Source organism: Leucopleurus acutus (assembly GCF_964270905.1).
Source record: "Leucopleurus acutus genome assembly, chromosome: 2".
NCBI classification, from domain to species: Eukaryota; Metazoa; Chordata; class Mammalia; order Artiodactyla; family Delphinidae; genus Leucopleurus; species Leucopleurus acutus.
Window position 1 is genome coordinate 111242906 of NC_139143.1, and position 26113 is coordinate 111269018.

The 26113-nt window shown below is 35.7% G+C and overlaps 1 protein-coding gene across 3 annotated transcripts in view; it reads right to left on the reverse strand.

Moving 5' to 3' along the window:
- FNBP1L (formin binding protein 1 like) overlaps nucleotides 1-26113 on the reverse strand; it is a 119069-nt gene that overhangs the window by 27228 nt on the left and 65728 nt on the right. For all 3 annotated transcript variants that reach the window (XM_082834058.1, XM_082834057.1, XM_082834059.1), the window contains exons 2-6: nucleotides 24947-25062; nucleotides 9819-9872; nucleotides 8389-8536; nucleotides 7538-7600; nucleotides 65-169 (exon numbers count right to left, since the gene is read on the reverse strand). In XM_082834058.1, the coding sequence (XP_082690184.1) occupies nucleotides 65-169; nucleotides 7538-7600; nucleotides 8389-8536; nucleotides 9819-9872; nucleotides 24947-25062 (486 nt within the window). The remainder of the gene's footprint in view (nucleotides 1-64; nucleotides 170-7537; nucleotides 7601-8388; nucleotides 8537-9818; nucleotides 9873-24946; nucleotides 25063-26113) is intronic.

A 26113-nucleotide genomic window follows, 5' to 3' on the forward strand; every position in this document is an offset into this window, starting at 1 on the left:
TAACTACTCTCCATATGCAAGTAATAATATTTTGATATTAAAGTCAGTTTGGATTATTTCTTACCTTTTCAACATCTGCCTTGGTTGCATTAGTATCATTATCCAATCTTTCATAACTCTGTTGTGCCTTCTCTGCCTCTCTACATTCTCTTTCAAATTTCTTTTTACTCTGTTAAAAAAAATTAAAATGCTGTAAAATAAAATTAGATTTATCTCATTTAGAAGTTAACAAATAATACTAAAATTTATATGGAACGATAAGAGACCCAGAATTGCCAAAGTAATCCTGAGGAAAAAGAACAAAGCTGGAGGCATAACCCTTCTAGATTCCAGACAATACTATAAAGCTACAGTTATCAAAACAGCATGGTATTGGCACAATAAAAGACATGGATCAATGGAACAAAAAAGACAGCCCAGAAATAAACCCACACACCTACGACACACCTCTATGACAAAGGAGGCAAGAATATACAATGGAGAAAAGACAGCCTCTTTAGCAAGTGGTATTTGGAAAACTGGACAGCTACATGTAAATCAATGAAATTAGAACACTCCCTCAACACCTTATATAAGAATAAATTCGAGGGCTTCCCTGGTGGTGCTGTGGTTGAGAGTCCACCTGCCAATGCAGGGGACACAGGTTCGTGCCCCGGTCCGGGAAGATCCCACATGCTGCGGAGCGGCTGGGCCCGTGAGCCATGGCCGCTGAGCCTGCGTGTCTGGAGCCTGTGCTCCGCAACGGGAGAGGCCACAACAGTGAGAGGCCCACGTACCGCAAAAAAAAAATGAATAAATTCGAAATGTATTAAAGACCTAAACATAATACAGGACCCCATTAAACTCCTAGAAGAGAACATAAGCAAAACATTCTCAGACATAAATCGCAACAATAGTTTCTTAGATCAGTCTCCTGAGGCAAAAGAAGTAAAAGCAAAACTAAACAAATGGGACCTAATCAAACTTAAAAGCTTTTGCAAAGGAAAGCATCAACAAAATAAAAACACCTATGGAATGGGAGAAAATGTTTGCAAATGATGTGACTGATAAGGGGTTAATATTCAAAATATATAAACAACTCATACACCTCAATATCAAAAAAAACCCAATCAAAAACTGGGCAGAAGACCCAGACATTTCTTCAAAGAAGAAATAGAGATGTCCAACAGCCACATGAAAAGGTGTTCAACATAGCTAATTATTAGAGAAATGCAAACAAAACCACAATGAAGTATCACCTCACACTGGTCAGAATGACTATCATCAAAAAAGTCTACAAATAATAAACACTGGAAAGAGTGTGGAGAAAAGGGAACTGTCCTACAAGGTGGGAATGCGAATCGGTGTAGCCACTGTGGAAAACAGTATGCAGGTTTCTCAAGAAACTAAGACTAGAACTAACATATGATCCAGCAGTCCCACTCCTGGGCATATATCCAGAAAAGACGAAAACTCTAATTTGAAAAGATACATACACCCCAATGTTCACAGCAGCACCATTTACAATAGCTATGCCATGGAAACGACCCAAATGCCTATCAACAGACAACTGGTTTAAGAAGATGTGCTATAGGGGCTTCCCTGGTGGCGCAGTGGCTGGGAGTCCGCCTGCTGATGCAAGGGACGCGGGTTCGTGCCCCGGTACGGGAGGATCCCACATGCTGCGGAGCGGCTGGGCCTGTGAGCCATGGCCGCTGAGCCTGCGTGTCCGGAGCCTGTGCTCCGCAACGGGAGAGGCCACAGCAGTGAGGGGCCCGCGTAACGCAAAAAAAAAAAAAAGAAGATGTGCTATATATACACAATGGGATATTACTCAGCCATAAAGAAAAGAATGAAATATTATCATATGTAGCAACATGGATGGACCTAGAATATCATACTAAGCAGACTAAGTCAGACAAATATTATATGATATCACTTATAAGCGGAATCTAAATAAATAATACAAGTGAATGTATATACAAAACAAACTTATGGTTACCAAAGGGGAAAGGGAACAGGGGGATAAATTAGGAGTATGGGGTTAACAGATATAAATTACTATACATAAAACAGATAAGCAACAGGATTTACTATATAGCACAAGGAACTATATTCAATATCTTATAATAACCTATACTGGAAAATAATCTGAAAGAATTTATATATATATATAACTGAATAAGTTTGCTGTACATCTGAAACCAACACAATATTGTAAACCAACTATACCTCAATAAAAAAGAAAGTAACTTTAAGGTATTGCCACTGTGTACTGTGTAAAATTACACAAGTAAAATTTTTCTAAATTAGCAAAGAATTTTACTATTACAAACCACGTGCCTTAAATATCAGACATCATAAGACTGTGAAGAAAAAAAATCATAGGCATGACTGAGTTAATATTCATTATGTATCTCAATCTCTTTATAATAAGGAAAATAATCATATGTATTTTGTAATTTTTTATTTTAAGCTCATCTTAAGCATGACTTTTTTGGTTTGTTTGGTGTTTTTTGTTTGGTTTTTATATGTTTGGTTGATTGGTTTTGGTGTTTGCTTGTTTTCTTTTCTTTTCTTTTTTTTTGATGGAGTCCCAATGTAGCTTAGAATGTGGAAACATCCCTCCAAAGTGGTTTTGTGTTGTTTCTTCCAAGTGTCCCAGGAATACCACCTGCCCAGAATGACCTCTAAAATTTTTTAAATTTAATTCAAATTAGTATGACTTTGCAAAACCTATTTACAACTGAGCATATGATATATTTACTTTCCTGTGTATTTTTTTATCCTGAAGTTAATGTCTTTTTCTAAAAAATTTGCTTTAGTTTTCAATGTACTTTTCTCTAATTCAACCCTAGTGTCCCCAATTCTTTACATCTCTCCTCAGTTAATTCAAACATATTCAGAATTCTATCAATTTTATCTTCTTAATGAAATCAAGAACCCAGAGGTTTGTAACCTGTTAAAATTTGAACTGGTTACCAAACTAGGCCTACTGAATAACTGTTACCTTGGGATTTCCCTTCACCATTTCCTGGGGATTCCTTTCAATTCTCCCTTAATTCGAATCTCCTGTTTCCTAGTTCCACACCTGCCCCTTTCTTGGTTCATTTCTCTATTTTGCTAGAACACATTCAGCAGTAGCTTCCTAAAAGAAGCTTCCTAAAAGAGTTAATTGTTTAAGTCTCCATGACTGAAAATGCCTTTCCATCTATTTTAACTGATAAAATTTGGCCAGGTGTGAAACTCTAAGTAGGAAATCTTCTTTCTTCAGAAATGTAAAAGTACCACTCCACTGTCTTCTGGCTTCCTGATCCCATTCTGATCCCTGATCCTTTGCATAAAATATGTTTATTTTGTTTTGTTTTTTCTCTCTGGAGGTTGGTAGGATCTTCTCTCTCTCCTAATTGTTCTGAAATTTCATGAAGATATGTCTTGCTGTGAATCCACTGTGCTGAGCACCTGGAAAATCCTTTCCATCTGGAAACTCATGTCTTTCTGTTCTGGGGAAATTTTCTTGAATTAATTTTGCCTATCCATTTTCTATGTTTTCTCTTTTTTAAGATGCTTATTATCTTGAAAATGAACCTATAGGATGAGTCCCTCTAATTCTCTTATATTTTCTCTCATATTTTCAATCTCTGTCATTTTGCTCTACTTTGAGAGATTTCTTCAATTTCATTCTTTCTAGTGAGCTTTTCATTTCTGCTACCATAAAGTTCTTTTTTGTTCTTTATATGTTCCTTTCTTTATAGTATCTTGTTCCTATTTCATGGATGTAATAACTTCTCTATTCCCTATGAAAATGTTAATAATAGTTCTGGGTTTTGCTTGTTTTTGCTTTTTAATTTCTATTTCCTTTCACAGTCACTGTTTCTTCAAAGTTGCTTTTTTTCCTGCATACTAGTTTTTCTGCATACTCTGGTGTCTACATTAGATTTTTTTTTTAAATGTCTGGGGATACCTGCCAATCTGCTCTTATTTTAAAAGCTAATTGGATTATGGCCTTTTCCTCTACAGTGATAAGGCCAGGCAGTTTCCTTGAAGAAACCATGGTGCCTGTATCTTTAAGTCTTTCCTCTCAAACTAATTAAATTCCACAGAAGAGACTCTTCCAATTTCTTGTCTGGAAAATATATGCCTTGCTACCTGTATTCTGAGAATTACTCAGAAGAAAGCACAGGATGTCAACATTTTCTATTTACCTAACCAGTTACAATGTCAATTTCTTGTCTTGAGGATTACAAAACTATTCAGATAGTGCAAACCTCATAACTACAAGGTCAAAAGGTTTAAATTTCTCACAGGATACCTCCTACTCCTTGACCTTCAGATAGAGACAAGGTTCTTCGCTACCTCCCTTGGCCAGTAGGCAGAGCTCCTGCCACCTTTTGCTAAAGGTTTAGTCCTTCAAAGAGTCAAACTTTATACAGGGATTTCAGTTCCAACTCTCCAAACATACAGAGCTAAAACCTAAACTTTGTCAGCGTGTGAGTACTAAACCCCAAGCCCTTAGCAAGGTCCTGTAAACCATACCCCAAAACCTCTAGAACCACTTTTCAAATGCCACTGTATCAGCTCAAACAACTATTGCTCTGGCTTTTAGTTTACCCTTAGTTTCCAGGGTAAAAATTTTAAATGTACTTACTATTTTTATTAGTATGAGATATCAAATGAGATACATAAAATTTATTCAAAGCATAAATATACCTGAATATACATAATATACAGAATGTCACTTTCCTGTGAAGATTAAAATTAAATTTCCACAGTTAATTCTCTGAAACTCAGTTCAGAGCTGTGTTTTCAAATTGAACAGCTATAGCTACTAATTTTGATGTAATTTGAGGCAACTCATACACAACAATACTTTTTTTTTTTGCAGTACACGGGCCTCTCACTGCTGTGGCCTCTCCCGTTGCGGAGCACAGACTCCGGACGCGCAGGCTCAGCAGCCATGGCTCATGGGCCCAGCCGCTCCGCGGCATGTGGGATCTTCCCGGACCGGGGCACGAACCCGTGTCCCCTGCATCAGCAGGCGGCCTCTCAACCGCTGCGCCACCAGGGAAGCCCACAACAATACTTTTATATTAAGTGTCCTATTGTTTGTGAAAAAAAATCTACCTACTAATTTCCTTGCAACAGCAAAAGAATCATGAGTACAGTAATATTAAAAATACTCCTTCCCTGAAAGATATTATATCATTATACAATACAGGGATATACTCCAGAAAAGATTCTCCTTTCTTCATCCTTTGTGTCGCAGACTAATCAACAGCCACATCTACTCCCCTATTCTTTCTCAGAAGAGCCCACCTCCCTGTACGGAGGCTGAAAAGAGCTGATAACTTGCTTTACCAGCCTTCCCACAGCTGGGGCATGGTCAAGTAATCTAATCCTGTCAAAGGCACCCATGAAGAATTCTGCTGGGGTTTTCTGGGAAAGCTTTCCTTCCCTGATAAGAGGAAACAGAAGAGAAATGCTTCCTCTCTCCTGCTTCCGCATGCAGCTGAATGAGGATGTGGTGCTTGGCTGCTTAAATCAACTGTTGACCATAAAGGGACAAGTCTGAGGGAAAAGGCCATGGACAAGACAGCAACGTGGACAGATAGAAAAAGCAGCCTTGGTGACATCACTGAGCTACTGACCAACTCTAGAACTGACCTGTTTCCGAGCTTTGTTCTTATAAACTCATATGATCTGTTACTTGGAACCACCTGATAGACCTGCCATTTCTGATGCGTCAATCTTCTCAATCTCTGACCATTCCTTCAAAATCTTCTTCACAGGCTACTGTCTTCTGCCCTCAACTTAAATGTCAGTGGGGCCTATTTTGTTTATCCTGGGTTAATAACTGTCTTTAAAATTTTTTTTTCTCAATGTTCAATACCCTGTCACTAATTCAAGCTTTCTCTCCTAGTTCTTTAAATATCCTCTCAATTATTGCAAACATGTTAGGAATTTTACAATTTCGTTTTCTTGATTAGACATGAAGACATGGGACTATAAAAGGCATCCTGCACATATTTCTACATATTACACAGAAATTATATTTGTGTCTCTTTCTTACTAGACTGCAGGCTCCACAAAAACAAGACCATATCATATTTGCTTTTGTACCAGACTCAATACATGTTACAGATGCCTTCAATAAACATGAGTTGAGCTGAACTCACCTTTATTTCACAATATTGTTAACGCCTTAAAGAAATCTCTCCTACATTTTTTGATGCTTGTTTTTTATGACCCTTATGACTTTTGCTTAATAACTAACAATTGTTCTAAAGGTAAGTCAGCACATATCAACAGGAATGATTTGTGTCAACTCCAGTTTTTAAAGGGACAAATAACTCATGAGTGTAGGAGTCTGTTATTTTGTGCAAATGAAAGACACACATACATACACATTCATTGGGTGGCAGATACTAAGGATGCTAGTTAAGGAAATTTAGAATTTAATAAATGTAAACACTCCCTAGAAGTCTTTCTGAAACCAATTAGAAAGAAAATCAAAACAAAAATGAAAAGAGACTATTAATATACCTAAGAATTCTCAATCAGTACTGGTGATTAGAATCTGACATCAGTGACAGTTATATAGTAGAAATTTAATCTAAGCTTTTAATCCGTGCCTTTAAAAAAGAAAAAAAAAGCTGAAAGCTGTACACGTATATGCATACTTTTTTTTTTTAATCTCAGACTTGTCGTTTTTCCAACAACCACAAGCTAAATTGATTAACATGAAAAACTCCCTTCAGCATAATTTTCAAGGAATACAGTGTCCATCATAAAAGTATGCAGGGAAAGAGTAAACTGCTTGCTAACATGAGGGCTCAAGAAAGAATATTAACCTTATATGACAGCACATCATTTGGCATAACGTTTTAAGTAAAGAAGATAAAATGTTCCATGTAAACATCTTGGTTTTCAAATGACTGTATGCCAGGATATTTAAGAAAAACCACATTAATAAGTACCTTTGGAAAGTTTTTAAAGTAAATAATTATTATGCTTTTATAATTTTGCCCTATAAAGTACTTTATTTCCTACAGTAAGATAGTCTATGACCAGCAGCCCAGTACTAGAAACACTCAATTACAGAATCACTGAACTGGAAGAAACATTTCATATAATCTAGTTCACTGTCTTCATTTTTCATTTGCTAAAACTGAAGTCAAGAAAAAATCAGGTGCTAAGGAAAAGGCAGAACTAGAATCTAGTTTCTCTTAGTCTCAGTCACATGGTCTTCTAGGATGTATCAATATTTCCTTATTACTTCTATCCTCTATCAATATTTTATAGTAACAACGGCAAAGTCAAAAAGAATCTTCCTAAATGTTTACAATTATCTGAAGATTATAGAATTGGTACAAGTACAGAACCATGTAGAAAAAAGGAAAACAGACAAAATGGTCTCATATTCTCTACTTACACCAACGTCAAATTACAAATAATACTACATTGAGAAATATTAAACTCAAATAGATATGAAGCATAAGAGCATTTAGAGCTAAATGCTACAAAATTTTATGTTAAACATGAAAACACTATAACTCACATTATCCATCTGTTTCCAGCACATGTCAAGGTATTGCTGGGCTTTTCGTCCCTCTTGAAGATGCTGAAGATCATAACAACAACCAAAAAAAACAAACAAAACAAATTTTTAAATTACAATACCAATTAAAGCCTAAAGTCCCCAAAAGGCTTTTCACTTAATTTTTTTTCAAGGTACTAATTATGTAAACTTTATCAAGACTTAGGAATAGATTATTAGTAAAGCAAAAATTCTCTAAAATGCATTTTATAGACTATTACTTAAATATTTTAAATATAATCTTTAAGACAGATATAATCTCTTGGAAAATACATGATTATCTAAATAGGGGTTGACAAAGTTTTCTATAAAGGGTCAAATAAACATTTTAGGCTTTGCAAACCACACGGTCTCTGTCTCTGTTACAAATATTCAACTCTGCTAATATAATGCAAAAGCAGCCACACACAATATATAAGTGAATGAGTGTGCGCCTGTTCCAATAAAACTTTATAGTCACTAAAATTTGAATTTCATGTAATTTTCACATGTCATAAAATATTCTTTTTTTCATTTTCAACTATCTAAAAATGTAAAAACCATTCTTAGCTCATGGTAACTAGGAAACAAAAACAGGCAGTAAACTACATTTGTCCCACTGGCTGGAATTTAGCAAACCTCAGTCTTAAATCCAAAGGATCACAAATTAGCAAGAATGTCTTGAGATAATTTTAGCTAGAAGAAATTTAGAGAAATAGAAAACCAGTTTATGCTGTATGACTATACATTATTTTAAAAAGCAAAGTAATTACTTCATTTCTGTGAAAATATTTCATATACTATTATAACTGTATAAAAATGACAAGAATTACCATTTTTCTTTCAGTTTTCAGATCATGAGCATATCTCATTAATTCACCATAAACTCTGTGCGCCATTTCTTCTGCTACTACTTCTCGCTGTCCTGCATAGTCATTTAACTCGTTAAGGATGTTAAAAAAGGCTATACACGAAGTAAACCTGACAAAAACATATTAAAAATGGTGAAATTTATTTTTACTTTCATTATAAATGTTTTTGTGAGGTACAGATTGAGCCTGATACTAAACAAATTTTAACATATTCAACCTAAATCTCAGCTACTAGCTCTAAATTAACTTTGTATGAAAAGAATCCTGCTTAAGCTCAAGTTGTACATGTTTATATATCTTCGGGCAGTCTTAATTTATAAATAAAAGGATATTTGGGGTCAAAAAATAATAAGAATACTACCTGCAGGCTCTTTTAGCATACTGGAATCTCTTAAGTGGCCAATTAACTGCCCTGAGCTTGGGAATGAACTTGGTTGGATTCCTAGGCTTGGCAGCTGAACCTATTACAGAGATGATACGCTTGCTCTAGAGGACAGAACCTGCCAATTATACCACTCAAATGCATCTCGATGGGTGATCTACAGAACAATTTTGCTATCAGCTCTGGACACAGCTGCCTGTATGCCTGCCCACATCCTGAATGCAATTGAAGTGCCGCTATGGTTGGCACCACAGAGGGGTAAGAAGGGGCAAAAATAAGGGTAAAAAGAATGTGTGTGGAGGGAAGGAGAGAAACAAAGAGAATCACTGTATTAAAATGTATAGATCTACTTGAATACACTGCCAGAACACTCTTACATAAGCTGAAGGTGGACAGCTCAGCTAGGACTCCATTAACACTAAACCTGAGAATCCTCTAACAACTGACAATTACACACAAAGTTGTTTTAAGTCTAGTCTCCTTTTGTTTCTGCATTTTACAACTATCCATGTATCCCCCTGTTTAAGAATGCCAAAAAGCTCACAGGCAAAGGTTTGCTCATAGGCAAACCTTTTATTCAGAGTTCCAAAATTACCCTGAAAACCTTATTCCTTTTCATTAATCCTTTAAACCAACCAGCCAAATTGTTTTACTACCTGTAAAAGTAAAAGCAAGAATCTAACAAGCTGACAGCTACAAAATAAAGTATGGGAAAAAAAACCCTTTTCTTCTGGAGACTACATCATTCAAGTGGAGTCCCAGTCCACCTATTACTTAGAAATCACACTTCAACTATTCTAAAAAGCTATTATCAAGCCCCCTGAAGTATGCAACCTCATAAGAAAAAACAGTAGTTTCCTCTTTCATAAACATTATGATTTTTTATTAAAATAAACTTTTAAAAATCTTTATAAAAAGCTAATGGCATAATATTTATTTTACTAAATAACAAAAATATAGGTCTTCTTTTAAAATTTAATATGCAATCGTAAATAGGTATATAATTTACCTTGGCTCTTCATCTTTGGTGGAACGTTTGGGACAGTACTTCTTAACCAGATTTCTATAGGAAGAAGATTTTTTAAAATTTACTAAAATACTGTTGTTGAAATTCAAATACTCTGAAAGTTTCCAATTTCATTATATCAAGAATTTAATGATGTAAAAAAATTAAGACAGCAACATGATTGCCTATTACCATCATAATAGACAATCATTACTTACATTTTCTCCTTAAAATACTGATTCCTGTAGAAAGAAATGTTATTTCTATGTTTATACGAGTGTAATAGTAACAATTTGGTTGATTATGCTATCAAACTAAAAAGAATTAAGAGGAAGAATAAAAAAAACAAAGTACTCAGTATATGAAACAAAGTACTCAGTATATGAAACTGAGTTATGGCAGAAAGACACGTATTTCAAGGAAATACTATCATTATTTTCTTTTGTAAATCAGGGATTATAATACTAACTAAGGTAAAATGTAAACAGATGCGGACCCACTACAGGATAAAAGAATAGTTCGTCAGTATCCTCTGTAACTCTACTTTTATATGAAAATCACTATGTGATCCTTAACCTTCTCTTTCTTTAGGCAAATGAATTAATTCCAACTGTAACTTTCTCTGCCTGTATCTATGTCCATTCTTGACAGTCTCGGACTAGAATGCTACCTCATTTCATCTTTGCAAAATCAGAGGCAGACAAGCACATGGACTCTGGAGTCAAACTGGAGTCAAACCCATGGACTACGTGGGTTTTGTGTGGCTTCTGTGTGAACTTGGGCAATTTACTCACACTCTTTGTGCCCAGTTTTCTATAAATGGTGATACACAGTACCTCTAACCCATAAGGTTATGAGAATTAAAGTAGACAATATTTGCAAAGCATTAACCACAGTCCTTTATACCACGCTCCTGAAAATATGATCCATGGACCAGTAAAGGTCCAGACTCCTCATTACCTATCCCACAACAAGCTAAGTACAGAAGTTGAGAGTAGTTTTATAAATGTTGAATCTAACAGTAAAAAAAAGTAGGGCCTGTATTTCATGTCTCCTTTTATGTCATTTTTTTCTAGCATTAAATTTTTATTGTATTTTATAAAAGCATCAGTAGAAACTTTAAAAGAAACTAGTCCATCATCACAAATAATTTGAGATGTACTGGTTTAAACTATAATATCTATGGAAATCAGCAATTATGAGGTAACTGATTAACTTATTATGGTTATAACCACAGTCTCCAACCTATAAATGGGTTGCATGCTGGAAATTACTTTTAAAGTCAGTGATTTTCAACCATGAGTCCCTGAATTACTTTAAATAAAAACAAGTCAAACTTGGGCGAAGAACATTCCAAAGAGCAAGTAGTTTCAAATTCTGAACATAATTTTGTATATCAACATTTTAAGCATTGTTTAGAGTTATAGGCTATAATTGACATTTGTTGTCTATGCCTACCTGCATCACTCACTACACTTTTTTATTCTGTAACAGTTTGTAGCAGACATATTTCTGCTCATCAAAGAACCCTATTGGGCTTCCCTGGTGGCGCAGTGGTTGGGGGTCCGCCTGCCGATGCAGGGGACACGGGTTCATGCCCCGGTCCGGGAGGGTCCCACATGCCGCGGAGCGGCTGGGCCCGTGGGCCGTGGCCGCTGGGCCTGCGCGTCCGGAGCCTGTGCTCCGCAACAGGAGAGGCCGCAGCGGTGAGAGGCCCACGTACCGCAAAAAAAATAAAGAAATAAAGATCCCTATTATTTCACACATTTTCCAGCACACTTGCAGTTAGGCAGAACCATGTGGCTAATTCTGTATAATGGGCTGTTAGCTCTGTGTTAAGTACCAAGCTAAAGCATTATAGTTCACGCATAAACGTCTGGGCTTCTTCATTCCCTGATGAAGCAACTGTGGAGGCTTCATGTTAAGATCAAGGTGAAAACAGTATGGATTCTTGAGTTACCACATGGACTACTAGAGTTATCACCTAGCCTTGTGGCTGACTTTGCATGAGCAAGAAATAAGCTTTTGCTGCGTAAAGTCCCTGAGATTTGGGAGTTATTATTCTAGTACAGCCTAGCATAACCTAAACTACAGCTCCTCTATTGTCACGTCTACGTAATTGTGGTGGGTTGGTCACATATAATAGTCCAGAAACACTTATTTGATCCAGGCCCATTAATCCAGGCCAAAGTCAATGCTAAAATTTCTCTTGAAATTCTTGGTAAGATATGTTTTTTCTTTTTTTTAATTTTTATTTTATATTGGAGTATAGTTAACAATGTTGTGTTAGTTTCAGGTGTACAACAAAGTAATTCAGTTATACATATAAATATATCTATTCTTTTTCAAATTCTTTTCCCATTTAGGTTATTACAGAATACTGAGCAGAGTTCCCTGTGCTGTACAATAGGTCCTTGTTGTTCATCAACATGTTCTCTTTATGCTGAAGCTAAGTTGATAGGACACAATCCTGGAGGCCCCACGTGTAAAGAGCCTACTTGGGTATTAAATCAACAGAAAGGACAACAAAACCAAGAGAAAAAGAGAGAAATTCTTACTTTTCTGAGTACCCAGATCCCTAAACTTTTCAGTCAAATAAGCCATAAATTCCTTTCTTTGCTTAAACCAATATGACTTGGGCTTCTGACACTTGAAAGAATTATGACTACTACCACAGATATTAACACAAAAGTCTTAACGTACTCATAGCTTAAACACAGCATAAACAACACTAATTTGAACTCTAGCTTCTGGGAGGAAGAGCACAAATACCACAAGAGGGAAGGGGAAGAAGAAAGTAATATTACTTTTACCTTTTGAGCATGCACAGTTAATCCTCAGCAATTTTTAAAAATTTGTCTTGCCTCTCTTATGTAAAGTCACCCATCTACGGGAAGCTCTTCCCAAGCCCCAATAAAGCCCTCAGAAACCATATACAAACCACTAAGACTCCATCCAAGCCTACCCTGCCACTAGAAAAACTACAGCATGGTCCAAAATGTTCTTGTACTCCACTAAATCAAAACTTCTATTCTAGGAAAACATATGCCCTAGAAGAAGACACAACAAATTATTAATAGTACTCATTTCTAGGGAGAGGGGCTGGGAAGTGACTAAAATTTAAATGTGTTACAGTGATCATATACTGTTTTTTAATTTAAAAACAAATTAATGATAAAAGCATACCCAAAGAATTTATCCCCTCAAAGCAGCTGATCTCAGTTGGGCCTTCTAAGAAAACAGTCTGAAGTCGGCAAAAATACACACCAAGGTGTGACTGGTTACTAAGTCCCACAAATCCTTGCTTTGAATTTTTAACATAATATGCTTATTAGGTCAAATAAATCTCTGGCTTGTCTTAAATATGTAAGTGTAAAACAGGCAGGTTCCTCCTAAACTAAAAATATTTTAGGCAATTCATCTCTCTCAAGACATCTGCCCTTAGAACCCTCTTGCACTGCTGGTGGGAATGTAAATTGATACAGCCACTACGGAGAACAGTATGGAGGTTCCTTAAAAAACTAAAAATAGAACTACCATACGACCCAGCAATCCCATTACTGGGCATATACCCTGAGAAAACCATAATTCACAAAGAGTCATGTACCACAATGTTCACTGCAGCTCTATTTACAACAGCCAGGACATGGAAGCAACCTAAGTGTCCATCTACAGATGAACGGATAAAGATGTGACACATACATACAATGGAATATTACTCAGCCATAAAAAGAAACAAAATTGAGTTATTTGTAGTGAGGTGGATGGACCTAGAGTCTGTCATACAGAGTGAAGTCAGAAAGAGAAAAACAAATACCGTATGCTAACACATATACATGGAATCTAAAAAAAAAAAAAAGGTTCTGAAGAACCTAGGGGCAGGACAGGAATAAAGATGCAGACGTAGAGAATGGACTTGAGGATACGGGGAGGGGGAAGGGTAAGCTGGGATGAAGTGAGAGAGTGGCAGGGACATATATACACTACCAAATGTAAAATAGATAGCTAGTGGGAAGCAGCCGCATAGCACAGGGAGATCAGCTCAGCGCTTTGTGACCACCTAGAGGGGTGGGATAGGGAGGGTGGGAGGGAGACGCAAGAGGGAGGAGATATGGTAATATATGTATATGTATACCTGATTCACTTTGTTATAAAGCAGAAACTAACACACCATTGTAAAGCAGTTATACTCCAATAAAGATGTTAAAAAAAAGAAGAAGAAATCTGCCCTTAGAACCCTCCTACACTGTTGGTGGGAATGTAACTGGTACAGCCACTACTGAGAACAGTGTGGAGGTTCCTTAAGAAACTAAAAATAGAGCTACCACATGATCCAGCAATCCCACTCCTGGGCATATACCGGAGAAAAACATGGTTTGAAAGGATACATGCACCCCAGTGTTCAATTGCAGCACTGTTTACAATAGCCAAGACATGGAAGCAACCTAAATATCCATTGACAGATTAGTGGATAAAGAAGATGTGGTACACATATACAACGGAATACTACTCAGCCATTAAAATGAATGAAATAATGCCAGTTGCAGCAACATGGATGGACCTGGAGATTATCATACTAAGTGAAGTAAATCAGACAGAGAAAGACAAATATCATATTATATTGCTTATATGCAGAATCTAAGAAAAAGATACAAATGAACTTATTTACAAAACAGAAACAGACTCACAGACTTAAAGAACAAACTTATAGTTATCTATAGTTATCTGGGGCGGGGGAGGGGAAAGGTGAGGGGGAGGGATAGACTGGGAGTTTAGGATTGACATGTACACACTGCTGTATTGAAAATAAATATCCAACAAGGACCTATTGTCTCAGCTCAGTACTCTGTAATAACCTAAATAGAAAAAGAATTTGAAAAAGAATAGATACATGTATATGTATAACGGAATCACTTTGCTGTACATCTGAAGCTAATACAACATTGTTAATCAAACTATACTCCAATATAAAATAAATATTAAAAAAAAAAAGAAAAAGAAATCTGCCCTTAGTGTCAGTTTCCCTAGGCTACTGTTTTTGAAATTTTCCTCTCTTCTAAGTCCAGAGATTCTCCAAGTAACCAATTATGATAGCAGTTTTTATATGTAAGACATGTTTTGAATAGCATGTTATGAATCAGGAATTAATTAAAACCAAGTTTTAGACAGATACAATACATATTATAGAAATTATAATAGATGTCATAGATAAGCTAATACTTTGTTTTGATGTGTGTGTGTTTCATCCATGTTTTCTAAGAACCTTAGGATCATGCACTATGGATACAGAGGAATTAACACTCTTCCTTCAGTAGCCTGAGAAGGCTTCTAAATGTAATGGGTTTCTCCAAATATTATAGTATTCTCTATATATCCTAATTGTATATGTGATATTAAATATATCATACTAATTTATATTTAAATTGCTGATTTTAATATTTTTTACCCATTCTAGTTTTGTCATGTTTACATGAGTTTTAGTGAAAATTATAAAGTATTCCAAATAATTTCTCAAAACTTTAATTCATTTTTATTTAAACTACATTTTACAGTTAAATGATGAGGTACAAGATACCTCAAAAAATTTTAAGCAGAAAATCACCTCTATACATTTTCAATCTTTCAACATTTGAGAGGCTCTGAGCTCTAATTACTGTTTAACAGGTGATCAATACCATATTTATTTGTAAAATGGGACACAAATCATACTATGGCAGAACGGTAGTATTAGATATCTGAGACTGACTAGTATCCCTTTTCTTAATTGGGGTCCCTATATCTAACGGTTAACATGCTTAGGAATTACCAGATTAAGACAAACGGCCCTATTTGTGGGCCTCAGCTAAGTGATCCAGAGATAGAAAACTGAATCTGGCTGGGCCAAAGAGTTCTCTTACTGGAATTTTTAAGTGTTTGTACCTGATACAGCTTTGAGATCAGTACAAGAGCTGAATCTCTGAGACATAAAACTGAATGGTGGTGAGTATATTTCCTGCCATGTGGAGAAAAAAGGCCAGTCTGCACTGAAAGAATGAAGCCAACACATAAAAAGAAGCCCAAAAAGGAGCGGGGGGGGGGGGGGGGGGGGGGGGCGGGGCGGGGAGGAGGGAAGGAGGGAGGGAGGGAGGGAGGGAGGGAGGGAGGAAGGCAGACAACAAAGGTCTCTGGCTCTCTGGCTGTGTTTCAGATCCTGACTTTTTTTTCCCCTGTGACCTAGCTGCATCCCAGGACTTCCAGCAGCTGAACAGTTCAACCTCTTCTTGAGCTCAAGTTAAAAAATCAAATCAATTAAAAAAATCAAATTAATAAAAGATATCAATAAATAAATCAATAAATATCTCTTCTCAATAAATTTACCATTAAACAAAGTAGCTCACTGGGGTTTCCAACACTTACAGACACAAATCTTTCCTTATAGTAGAAAACTGAATGTAAAAGATATCCACATACAAAAGAATGAAGCTGTACCCCTACCTTACAACCATATAAAAACATTAACTCAAAATGGGTCAAAGATCTAAACGTAAGAGCTAAAACTATAAAACTCTTAGAAGAAAACATAGGGAAAAGTTTTACAACATTGGATTTGGCAATGATTTCTTGGATGTGACACCAAAAGCACAGACAACAAATGAAAAAATAGATAAACCAAACATCAAAATTTAAAACTTTGTGCATCAAAGGTCATGATCAACAGAGTGAAAAGGCAACTGTGGAATGGCAGAAAGGATCTGCAAGTCATATATCGGATAAGAGGTTACAATCCAGACTGTATAGAGAACACCTAAAACGCAATAATAAAAAAACAAACAATCCAATTTAAAAAATCGGCAAAGAATTTGAATAGCATTTCTCCAAAGATATACAAACGGCCAGCCAAGCATATGAAAAAATACTCAGTGTCACTAATCATTAGGGAAGTGCAAATCAGAGCCACAATGAGATTTCTTACACCCATCAGAATGGCTACTGTCAAGAAAAAAGAAACAAAGAAAACACCCAAAAAATATTAAGCGTTGGCAAGGATGTGGAGAAATTAGAACCCTTGTGCATTGCTGGTAGGGATGCAAAATAGATCAGCCACTGCAGAAAATAGTATGGTAGTCCTCAAAAAAATTAAACATAGAATTACCATAAGATCTAGCAATTCCTCTTGTAGGTATATAGCCAAAGAACTGAAAGCAGGGACTCAGATATTTGGACACCATGTTCATAAAATCATTACTCACAATATGGAAAAGGTGGAAGAACCCCAAATGTTCATCAACAGATGAATGGATAAACAAAGTGTGGTATTATCTGTACAATGGAATAATATTCAACCTTAAAAAGGAAGGCAATTCTGATACATTTCCCAACATGGATAAACCCTTACAACATTATGTTAAGTAAAATAAACCAGTCAAAAAAAAAATACTGTATGATTTCACTTATGCAGTACCTAGAGTAGTCAATTTCACAGACACAGAAAGTATTAATAGAATTGCCAGAGCCTAGAGGAAGGGGAAAATGCAGAGTTGTTTGATAGGCAGAGTTTCAGTTGTTCAAGATGAGTAAGTTCTAGGAATTGGTCACAGAGCAGTACGAATATACTTAATATACATATTTATATTTCAGCTTGAGATAGAGCTGAAATACACACTTAAAAATGATTAAGAGAGTAAATTTCACGTTAGGTACATTTTACCACAATTTTAAAAAATTGAATGTAGAAAAGTGATTACTACAAGTAGTATTAGACAAATTCTGAATACTGTATTTGTTTTTTTAAGGGACATGCTTCATTCTCATTATACCTCTACTGGTGGTAAATGGTGAAATAGACCGATAACAAGAAGAAATAAGAGGACTTAAGTATTTATGCCTGAAAGACCTAGAAGAAAAACCAAACAAGCTTCAATGGATGTGAAGGTAAACAAAGTATTTCATTTCTTAAAAATGCCAGTTCCTAATTTTGCTTGATCTTTAGCCTGTCAAGGATACACAGTATCTAAAATGTGAAGGGGACTATGCATTTATGGTATCAGCTTCATATTCAACAATTCATTGCTATTTAGGATGTGATAGGCATAACAATGTGATCTCTAATCAACCTGCAAATCTTCCAGAAGAATATTTTCAGGCATGTTCAAGACAGAAAAGAGGAAAATTATTTTATTGCTCAATTTAGACTGAGGAAGGAGCAGATTGGCACAGACTTAAGTATTATACTTTTCGGAGAAATTTTGTTCTGCAAGTTGATAACTTCTGTTTTCCTTCTAAATATTAGATTCTTAAAGCAGAACTATGTAACACAGTCCTAGCTTCAAGTCAGCAGCTTAATCTATCTGATTTGTCTATATTTTAAACCTAGAGGATGATGAAATAAACATTTTGTCACATTTCAGACACTCCTATACAATTCAAATGGCTAAACAAATAACTCAGAAATAAAACTATTAAAGGCATTATGAAAGAGCTAAGAGATTAAGTGATCTATATAGCCAACATCATTGACAACCTTCTTATCTCTTTATAGTTGTTTAAACAAGATCTTTAAATCCTTTTCACTGGAAAGCTCACTATCAAAATGTTTACCATAACTGGGTTGAACTTATTTTCTTTCTTAAGAGCTTTATGTTTTACTTGTTAGGTTCTGCTTCATTTTTTAAGGAAACAGTTTAATATAAAAATCAGGAATAGGCTTCATGATTCTTGTTAAGGTGATGAGCTTGAATTTCTTGACTAGTAAAGCAGTAGAGTTCATTGATTGAATCATTCCACAAAAGTTTACTGCTGTATGCTGACTACAGGGCAAGTACTCTACAGGTCTTAGAAATAGGACAACAAAGATCAACAAACTCTTGTGAAGATTAAATGAGATCGCATCCTACATAAACTGAAAATAACAAACAACCCTATTGCTGCAAATGTAGGTTAGTAGTCTGGTGGATAATTAAGTTGAGGGTTGGGGGCATCTTTTAGGTATAACAGAATGAACTGAGATAACATTAGAGCTCCATGGCACACAAAAAGTACAAGGATAGGAGCAGAAAAAATGCCAATGATCGAAAAACAAACAGCTAGAAAACTGAAAACAAAAATAAATTTTTTAAAAATATAAAAAAACAAATGAAAAACAAAAATACCAAACAGCTAAAATATTGTAACGATAAGTATATGAAGTCCAAATCAAACATATCAAGAAAATATAGTTATATTACATTAAAAAAAGGTTCTCCAATTGTCATGCTATTTCCTCTCCTCTGATAAACCACCAAAAGAAAATAGCTAATAGAGTTAAGGAGAATATTACAGGCAAAGAAGCAGAGAGAACTAACATTATGCTATCCCTAGCTCCAATTTATAATAGGTTATAGGAATAATAAAAGTAAAAAGCATTTATCTTAAATTCTCATAATTAAATTTTTAAACTTCCTTAATGACAAGTACATTTTCTTAAAAGGAAGGACTTCTAAAATGTTAACCTTTTATTTTAACCTGTTCTTATCTTTATGGAAAAAGATACAACTAGCCCTAAATTTATGAAGTACATAATTTAATTTATATTTAATTAAATTTCTATAATTTAATTGTTTATAATTAATTGTTACATTATAAACAGATGTGTTAGTTGGAAAGAGTATGTTATGTAGTTTTTAGATAATTTATTATTGTCCCTAGTAAAATACCTTAGAAACCCAAAGATGTCTCAATGGCACTAGGTACTGGTGATAGAAAACTATCCTCTTCAATGAGAATTAGTCATTCTCCCTATGCTGAGAGGCAGCACCAAGTACTCAGACTCTGCAGCTAGATTTGAGCCAGCTAGCTCTTTCTTCACCTCTCTGTAACTCAGTTTCTTAATGTATAAAGTAATACCAACATCTCATTGGGATTTTATGAAAATGAAATAAATTATAAGATGTGTAAAAGCACTGAGAATAGTGCTGGCACATTAAATGCTATGTTAAGTGTTAAGTAAATACCAAAAAGTGCTTGTTCTGTGCCAGAGACTATTCTAGAAGTTAGGAATAAGCACTGCACAGAACAAACAAGAATCTTTTTCCTTTGTGGAGTTTATCTTTTATTAGGGAGACTATTTTCTAGAATTAAGAGGCAAAAACTATTTAGCCAGTAAGTCATCTGGATACAGGCACCTAGATATGTACCAGGCAGGCTCAGGAACTCCCAGAGACTGACAAGAATGAAAGAGTTCCCACAAGATCCATTCTATGAAGAAAATTAATATAGAGAATAGTTCCTCCTGCTTGTATCCAGATGCCAGTCTTAGGGTTTACTACATTAAGCAGTTTGATCAAAAACTCAGGGAAGACCAAAGAGTCACAAGTTAAACAATGGCCAACCAAAGAATAAAAGTAATCTCTACTTTCCACAAGTCAGTACAAAGATGAGCTCCCTAGGTTCTTCGGAGACTAAACAGTGGGATAGGAATAGAAAATTCTGATAAAGAGACATGAGAAAATAAAGACTAAATAGAAAATAAAAACTGGTTTTATTTGCATTATTCTATATCTAAGCCTATTCTAAATATTTGGGACAGCTCTTAGTAGAGCAATCTCTTCACATTGATGTATATGACATAAACTCTAGTATGGATAGAAAGCAGTACACGGTCAAAGGTTCACCATATAGTTAGAGATCCTAATTTCTAAACTAAAGTGAAACACAGGTCATTCAATTATTTATACATTCAACTTACATTCACTCAGCTCTAGAGGTACCAGCTATGTTGCCAGGGTTGGCAAGGTACAGAAATAAAAATAAGATCCAAGAAATTTGGAGAGATTTCTGTTCTGGTTAAGGTAAGAGTAAGTTTTAGGCTTGCCATTGTCCAATCTATTTCTCTCCCAGTACCACGCTGTCACGATTGAGCCAAAAAGGAATGATCTGGGGTGGAAGTAGGGGAATATAATTTCATGCAGCAATCTCTATGATAGAATTTAATGCTGTAATTATTTTTACTAGAAAAAAATGATACATACTATTATGTATATAGAGCTTCTTTTTTCACTTAAGAAAATTTAGTCAATCTCTGTCATACAAATAACAATATTATAAATTTATCAGAAGAATGACTGATTTCAGTTTTTTATGTCCACAAACAAAAAACATTCTACCAAGTGATTCAAAGTCCCACTTATTATCCATGGATAATGGATAATGGACATGGACCATTAGTCCCACTTATTATCCATGGATAATGGACATGGTTCAATTGTTTTTTGTTTTTTATACAGCAGGTTCTTATTAGTTATCCATTTTATACATATTAGTGTATACATGTCAATGCCAATCTCCCAATTCAACACACCACCAGCACCACCCCCTGCCACTTTCCCCCCTTGGTGTCCATACGTTTGTTCTCTACATCTGTGTCTCTATTTCTGCCCTGCAAACCGGTTCATCTGTACCATTTTTCTAGGTTCCACATATATGCATTTATATACGGTATTTGTTTTTCTCTTTCTGACTTACTTCACTCTGTATGAGTCTCTAGATCCAGCCATGTCTCTACAAATGACCCAATTTCGTTCCTTTTTATGGCTGAGTAATATTCCATCATACACACACACACACACACACACACATCTTCTTTATCCATTCATCTGTCAATGGGCTCAACTGTTTATGACTATGTTTCCAAACATGATTAGATGCTTTATTTTTTTTTATTCCTGTCCTCAAACCACTACCAAAAATGAAGCAATACCAAACTAAAATAAAATTAAACCAAAGCCATCAAAACAGAAGACAGAGAATAAACTAGGAGTGCCAAAATTATACTGCAAATTAAATTTATGCAAATAAAAAATATATATTTACAAAAAATATATTGCAAAATTTAATCCTGCAATATATTTGAAATGTAAATGTTTAATATAGTTGAATATAGTTGTTTTTCAGGAGACAAAAGAGCTGCCTCACTATGAAAAGAAACTGTCCTCTGCAGTAGCAAAAACAGGAGGGAGTCAACCAAAAGAATTTTTCCCATTAAAGAAGAAATAAACAAGGTACACTTCTTCCCTTTGGACAAAACAGATACTATAAAGAGTAGCTGATAATCCAGTCATTTACTAAGCATTCATCCAAAGCAGCAAATCTCAATGTAGAGAAAGGGAAGGGAGTAGATGGTTTTCAAGTTACACAAGCCTCCTCCCAACTTTTCCTTATTGGAATTCCTCAACACCTTCCAATAATCCTGCTCTTGCTGAGAATCACTGCAAGTGAGAGCCACTGTTAGGATGAACATGTACTAAATTTCTTTAGTCTGCTGGGACAGAAAAAAGATGCACATCACTTAACCTGAGCGTCTGTATATGACAAAACCTACTTTCTCACTATAAAATTATATTTTCGTATCATGGAATTGTGGGTTCTAGCCACTCCTGCTTCAAAGAAGTGGTGTTAAAATCTCTTTTTGCAAGTTAAGTGAAAATTATAACCGTTATTATCAGTCACAAAACAGAAAGGCAAACAAGTGTGCCATTTGATTACAGTCCTGTTACTCCGGTAAAACCTTGGCCATCCTGAAACTCTTGAGGCCCAAGTTATTTTGGACAATTAAACATTGCAGATTGCTGAAGGTTCACCTTATAAATTACCAATTTTTATTCTATAATTTGTGATAGGATTCTTTTGAAATATACCATCTTCTTTGCTTAAGATTACACAATTGTTGAAAAGACTTCAATAATTAAAAAATACAAGTAAAAAGTGTAAGTTCCTTCCCTTCTCATCCCCCCACTCTCATTCCTCAGAGGTAACCAGTGTAAAACAATTTGGGGTATACCCTTTTAGACCTCTTCAGAATACATACAAATTTTACACATAGCTATATACTCAAGCTCAAGTAAGCAAGGAGGTCTTGCTGTACATTCAGTTCTGCAACTTGCTTTCTACACTGACAGACTGAGTAGCCTTTTAAATATGCTGCTACACCTGACTTTTTCAAATTGCATATTCCACAGTATTTTTCATCATTGCCTTACTGACAGGTACCTTTAGTCTGGAAACAATTTTTTCATCTGTTGTTTGCAATCTTTTAATCTTTTCTTTATTATTTGGCACTTCACACTGCCATAACATCACTGTACTGTCTGTAGCATTTTCTTTCTTCACTTCTATTGGAATACTTAGAAACCAGAAAACTTTAATGTGCTAGAGTTGAGATCAAATTATAAAGTAAATGAGGGAAATTTTTCATTGTTTACACATGAATACTTTTTTTTATTGTTATTTTAACTTTTCAGAGGTCCTTAACGCTTCCAGATTCCTGAACGGTAAAGTTCCCAAGTCAAAACTTTTGGACAGGTAAAATATCATCACAATTATTATTAATATACTAGGTTCCCTGTTTATATTTTCATACAGAAATTCCTTGGTTTAAAAAAAACATAGGAAGCAAATGGATCATGAAATTAGCATGATGCTACTATTTCAATAGATGTCATATTAGTAGTATGTATATCATTATAAACATAAGTAACCTATTCATCATACTAGTCTATTTCATCCCTACACCCAGTCAGCTCCTTACATAAACTGCTATAAATGGTGGACATATGTGGTTTATCACTCAAATATCCCCCTTCCTTCTGTGATCCACTACCTTAAATTTCTTTTGGGCACCTATCCCTCCCCCAACCATTAGCTATGAATCAATCTAATATTCTCATTTCGGTGAATTGTTCAGGATAAGCATATAATCTAACCAGGGCCAGCAAGACAAAAGGAGACTTTTGCTGGGATTTCTGGAGAAAAGAAGTTGATACACACTTGTACTCTGCTCTCCTTCCATCTTCTTCCTCTCCCTTTCACTTTCTTCTTTCCCCCTTTCCTTCCCTCTCTTCTCCCCCAAATGCACAAAAGAGAAGACCATCATTCTTCCCCAGGATGTGGGGGTATGAAGATACGAAATCTAGAGCTATGGGGGTAAAAAGGATGGTACTGAATGAAATCTGAGGATAAAAGCAACAAGGGGAAGCAGAGCCAAGAAATGGCGCCTAGACACATTTGACCCATTAGTCAAAATATGTCTACAGACTTTTCACTCATGTGTGCCTTGTGGGTTGTATTTTTCTGTCACTATGCAATATAAAGAATCCTAACCCCTACAGCTAGAACCTTATATTGTTGTCTAGTCTTCAAGCTTCAAACACCATTTTTATTGAATACGTTGCAGCAAAACTACTTGTCAGGTTGTGGTCTAACGACGATTTTCTGCTTAAACAAAATCTTAAGACAAATTCCATTTGAGATTAAAATTTTCCCTTTAAAACTTTTATCTCCTAACACATATTCCAAAATCACTTTCATCAGTAATATCTATCTATCTATCTCTTTATTTATGGCCGCGTTGGGTCTTCATTGCTGTGTGTGGATTTTTCTCTAGTTGCGGAGAGCGGGGGCTACTCTTCGTTGTGGTTCACGGGCTTCTCATTGCGGTGGCTTCTTTTGTTGCAGAGCACAGGCTCTAGGTACATAGGCATCAGCAGTTGTGGCTCGCGAGCGCTAGAGCACAGGCTCATCAGCAGTTGTGGCTCGCGAGCTCTAGAGCACAGGCTCAGTAGTTTTGGTGCACGGGCTTAGCTGCTCCACAACTAAGCTGGGATCTTCCCAGACCAGGGATCGAACCAGCGTCCCCTGCACTGGCAGGCGGATTCTTAACCACTGTGCCACCAGAAAGTCCCTATATATCTAGTTTTTGACAGAAACTCAGCTCATCACACTCACTTTCTAAGTGTTCGAAACTCTAAAGAAATGAGAAACTGGAGAACTCTTCAACGTTTTGCAAAGATTACTAAAGCAAAAGGTTACAGGGGAATAAAACTGTAAAGCACAGAATTAATACCCAGGTATTTCTTTTTCCTGGAATATTGCTTCCTGATTTTATGACTTTAAGTATCTTTCTGGAATGAAAGCTACTCATGATCTAGCTAGCCAATATTCCTTCTGATACTAGGCAATGATTTAATTAAATTAGTCATTAAAACAAACCAGTTAGCTAATTCAATCTAACTCTGATGACAAACACAGAACTTAACCTCTGGTATATCACATTTATCTAACATCCAACTATTTAAACATGTAATTTCATTTCTGAGAACTGAAAAAAAAATGTAACTTACCTCAATTGTTTTGCATAGTTCTGTTCAATTTCTATCCTCTCTTTAACAAATTTGGCGTATCTTTCCAAGAAGTCAATTCCCCATTGTGTATGCTTGTCTAAGCTGTCGAACTGATCCTAGAAAAGGAAGGTAAAATCACACTGAAAAGTCTAAAATTTTATTCACAAATATCTTAACCAGCTTCTGTCCAGGCAATGAGGTATGAAAAGAGAAACTTAGGCTCTTCTGCTGGTCCCCACCAATCCCATCCTTTAAGGCCTAGACAGAAATAGGTTCTTCAGCATAAATCATGCTATTTTTATGCCTGAATATCTTTACACATGTGGTTCCCCCTGGCTGCAACACTCTCCACAGATCATCTCCTTTCAATTAACTCTTTATTCCTCCTTTGAGATTCAGTTCAGGCACTATGTCCTACAGAAAATGAGGCACTATGTCCTACAGAAAATGGCCCTAAAAATCTCAGACTGGGCTAAGTGGTCTTTCTCTAACTCCCCAGGGTTCCCTATAAATTACTGTCTGTTCACTTGCAATACTATATTGAGAGCAGAAGCCATGTATTATTCTACTCTGAACTCCTAAGGCACAAGCACTATGCCTGGCACCACAGCAGGCTCTCAGTGAAGAATAATTTGAACAGAATCAAATAAACTTGGGTTCAAATTCTGGGCTCTGCATGTTTACCATATGTTTTAACCTTGGGCAAGTTACCAAGGCTCTTTATACTCTTTCCATCTTAAAATGGGAGTCCCATCACGCACCTCAGTAGGATTATACTGATGTCATAAAGTGTTATACAGTGCAGTAAACATGATACTAACACATAAAAATCACTGTCCTGAAAAGCTCTTTGCCTTCAAAAGATATCCCCTTCTACCTGAAAAACCATCATTTCCTATTCTTCAAGAATAATCTCCATATTGGCTAATAACTTGGTGTTCTCTACATCTCCCATATCAAAAATCTGTAATTCTGGCAAAATATTCAGATATCATCCCTTTCTATATCTCTAGTTGTTTTATCTTTCCAAATCATCCATGGTTTAATCACATGTGCTGTTTACAAATGAATCATCTCAAAATCTTTGCCTTTTATCTCTTTCCCTACCTTAAATCATTATAAAATTCTACCCATAAAGGTAAAGTCTATCTAAACAGAGACAGAATT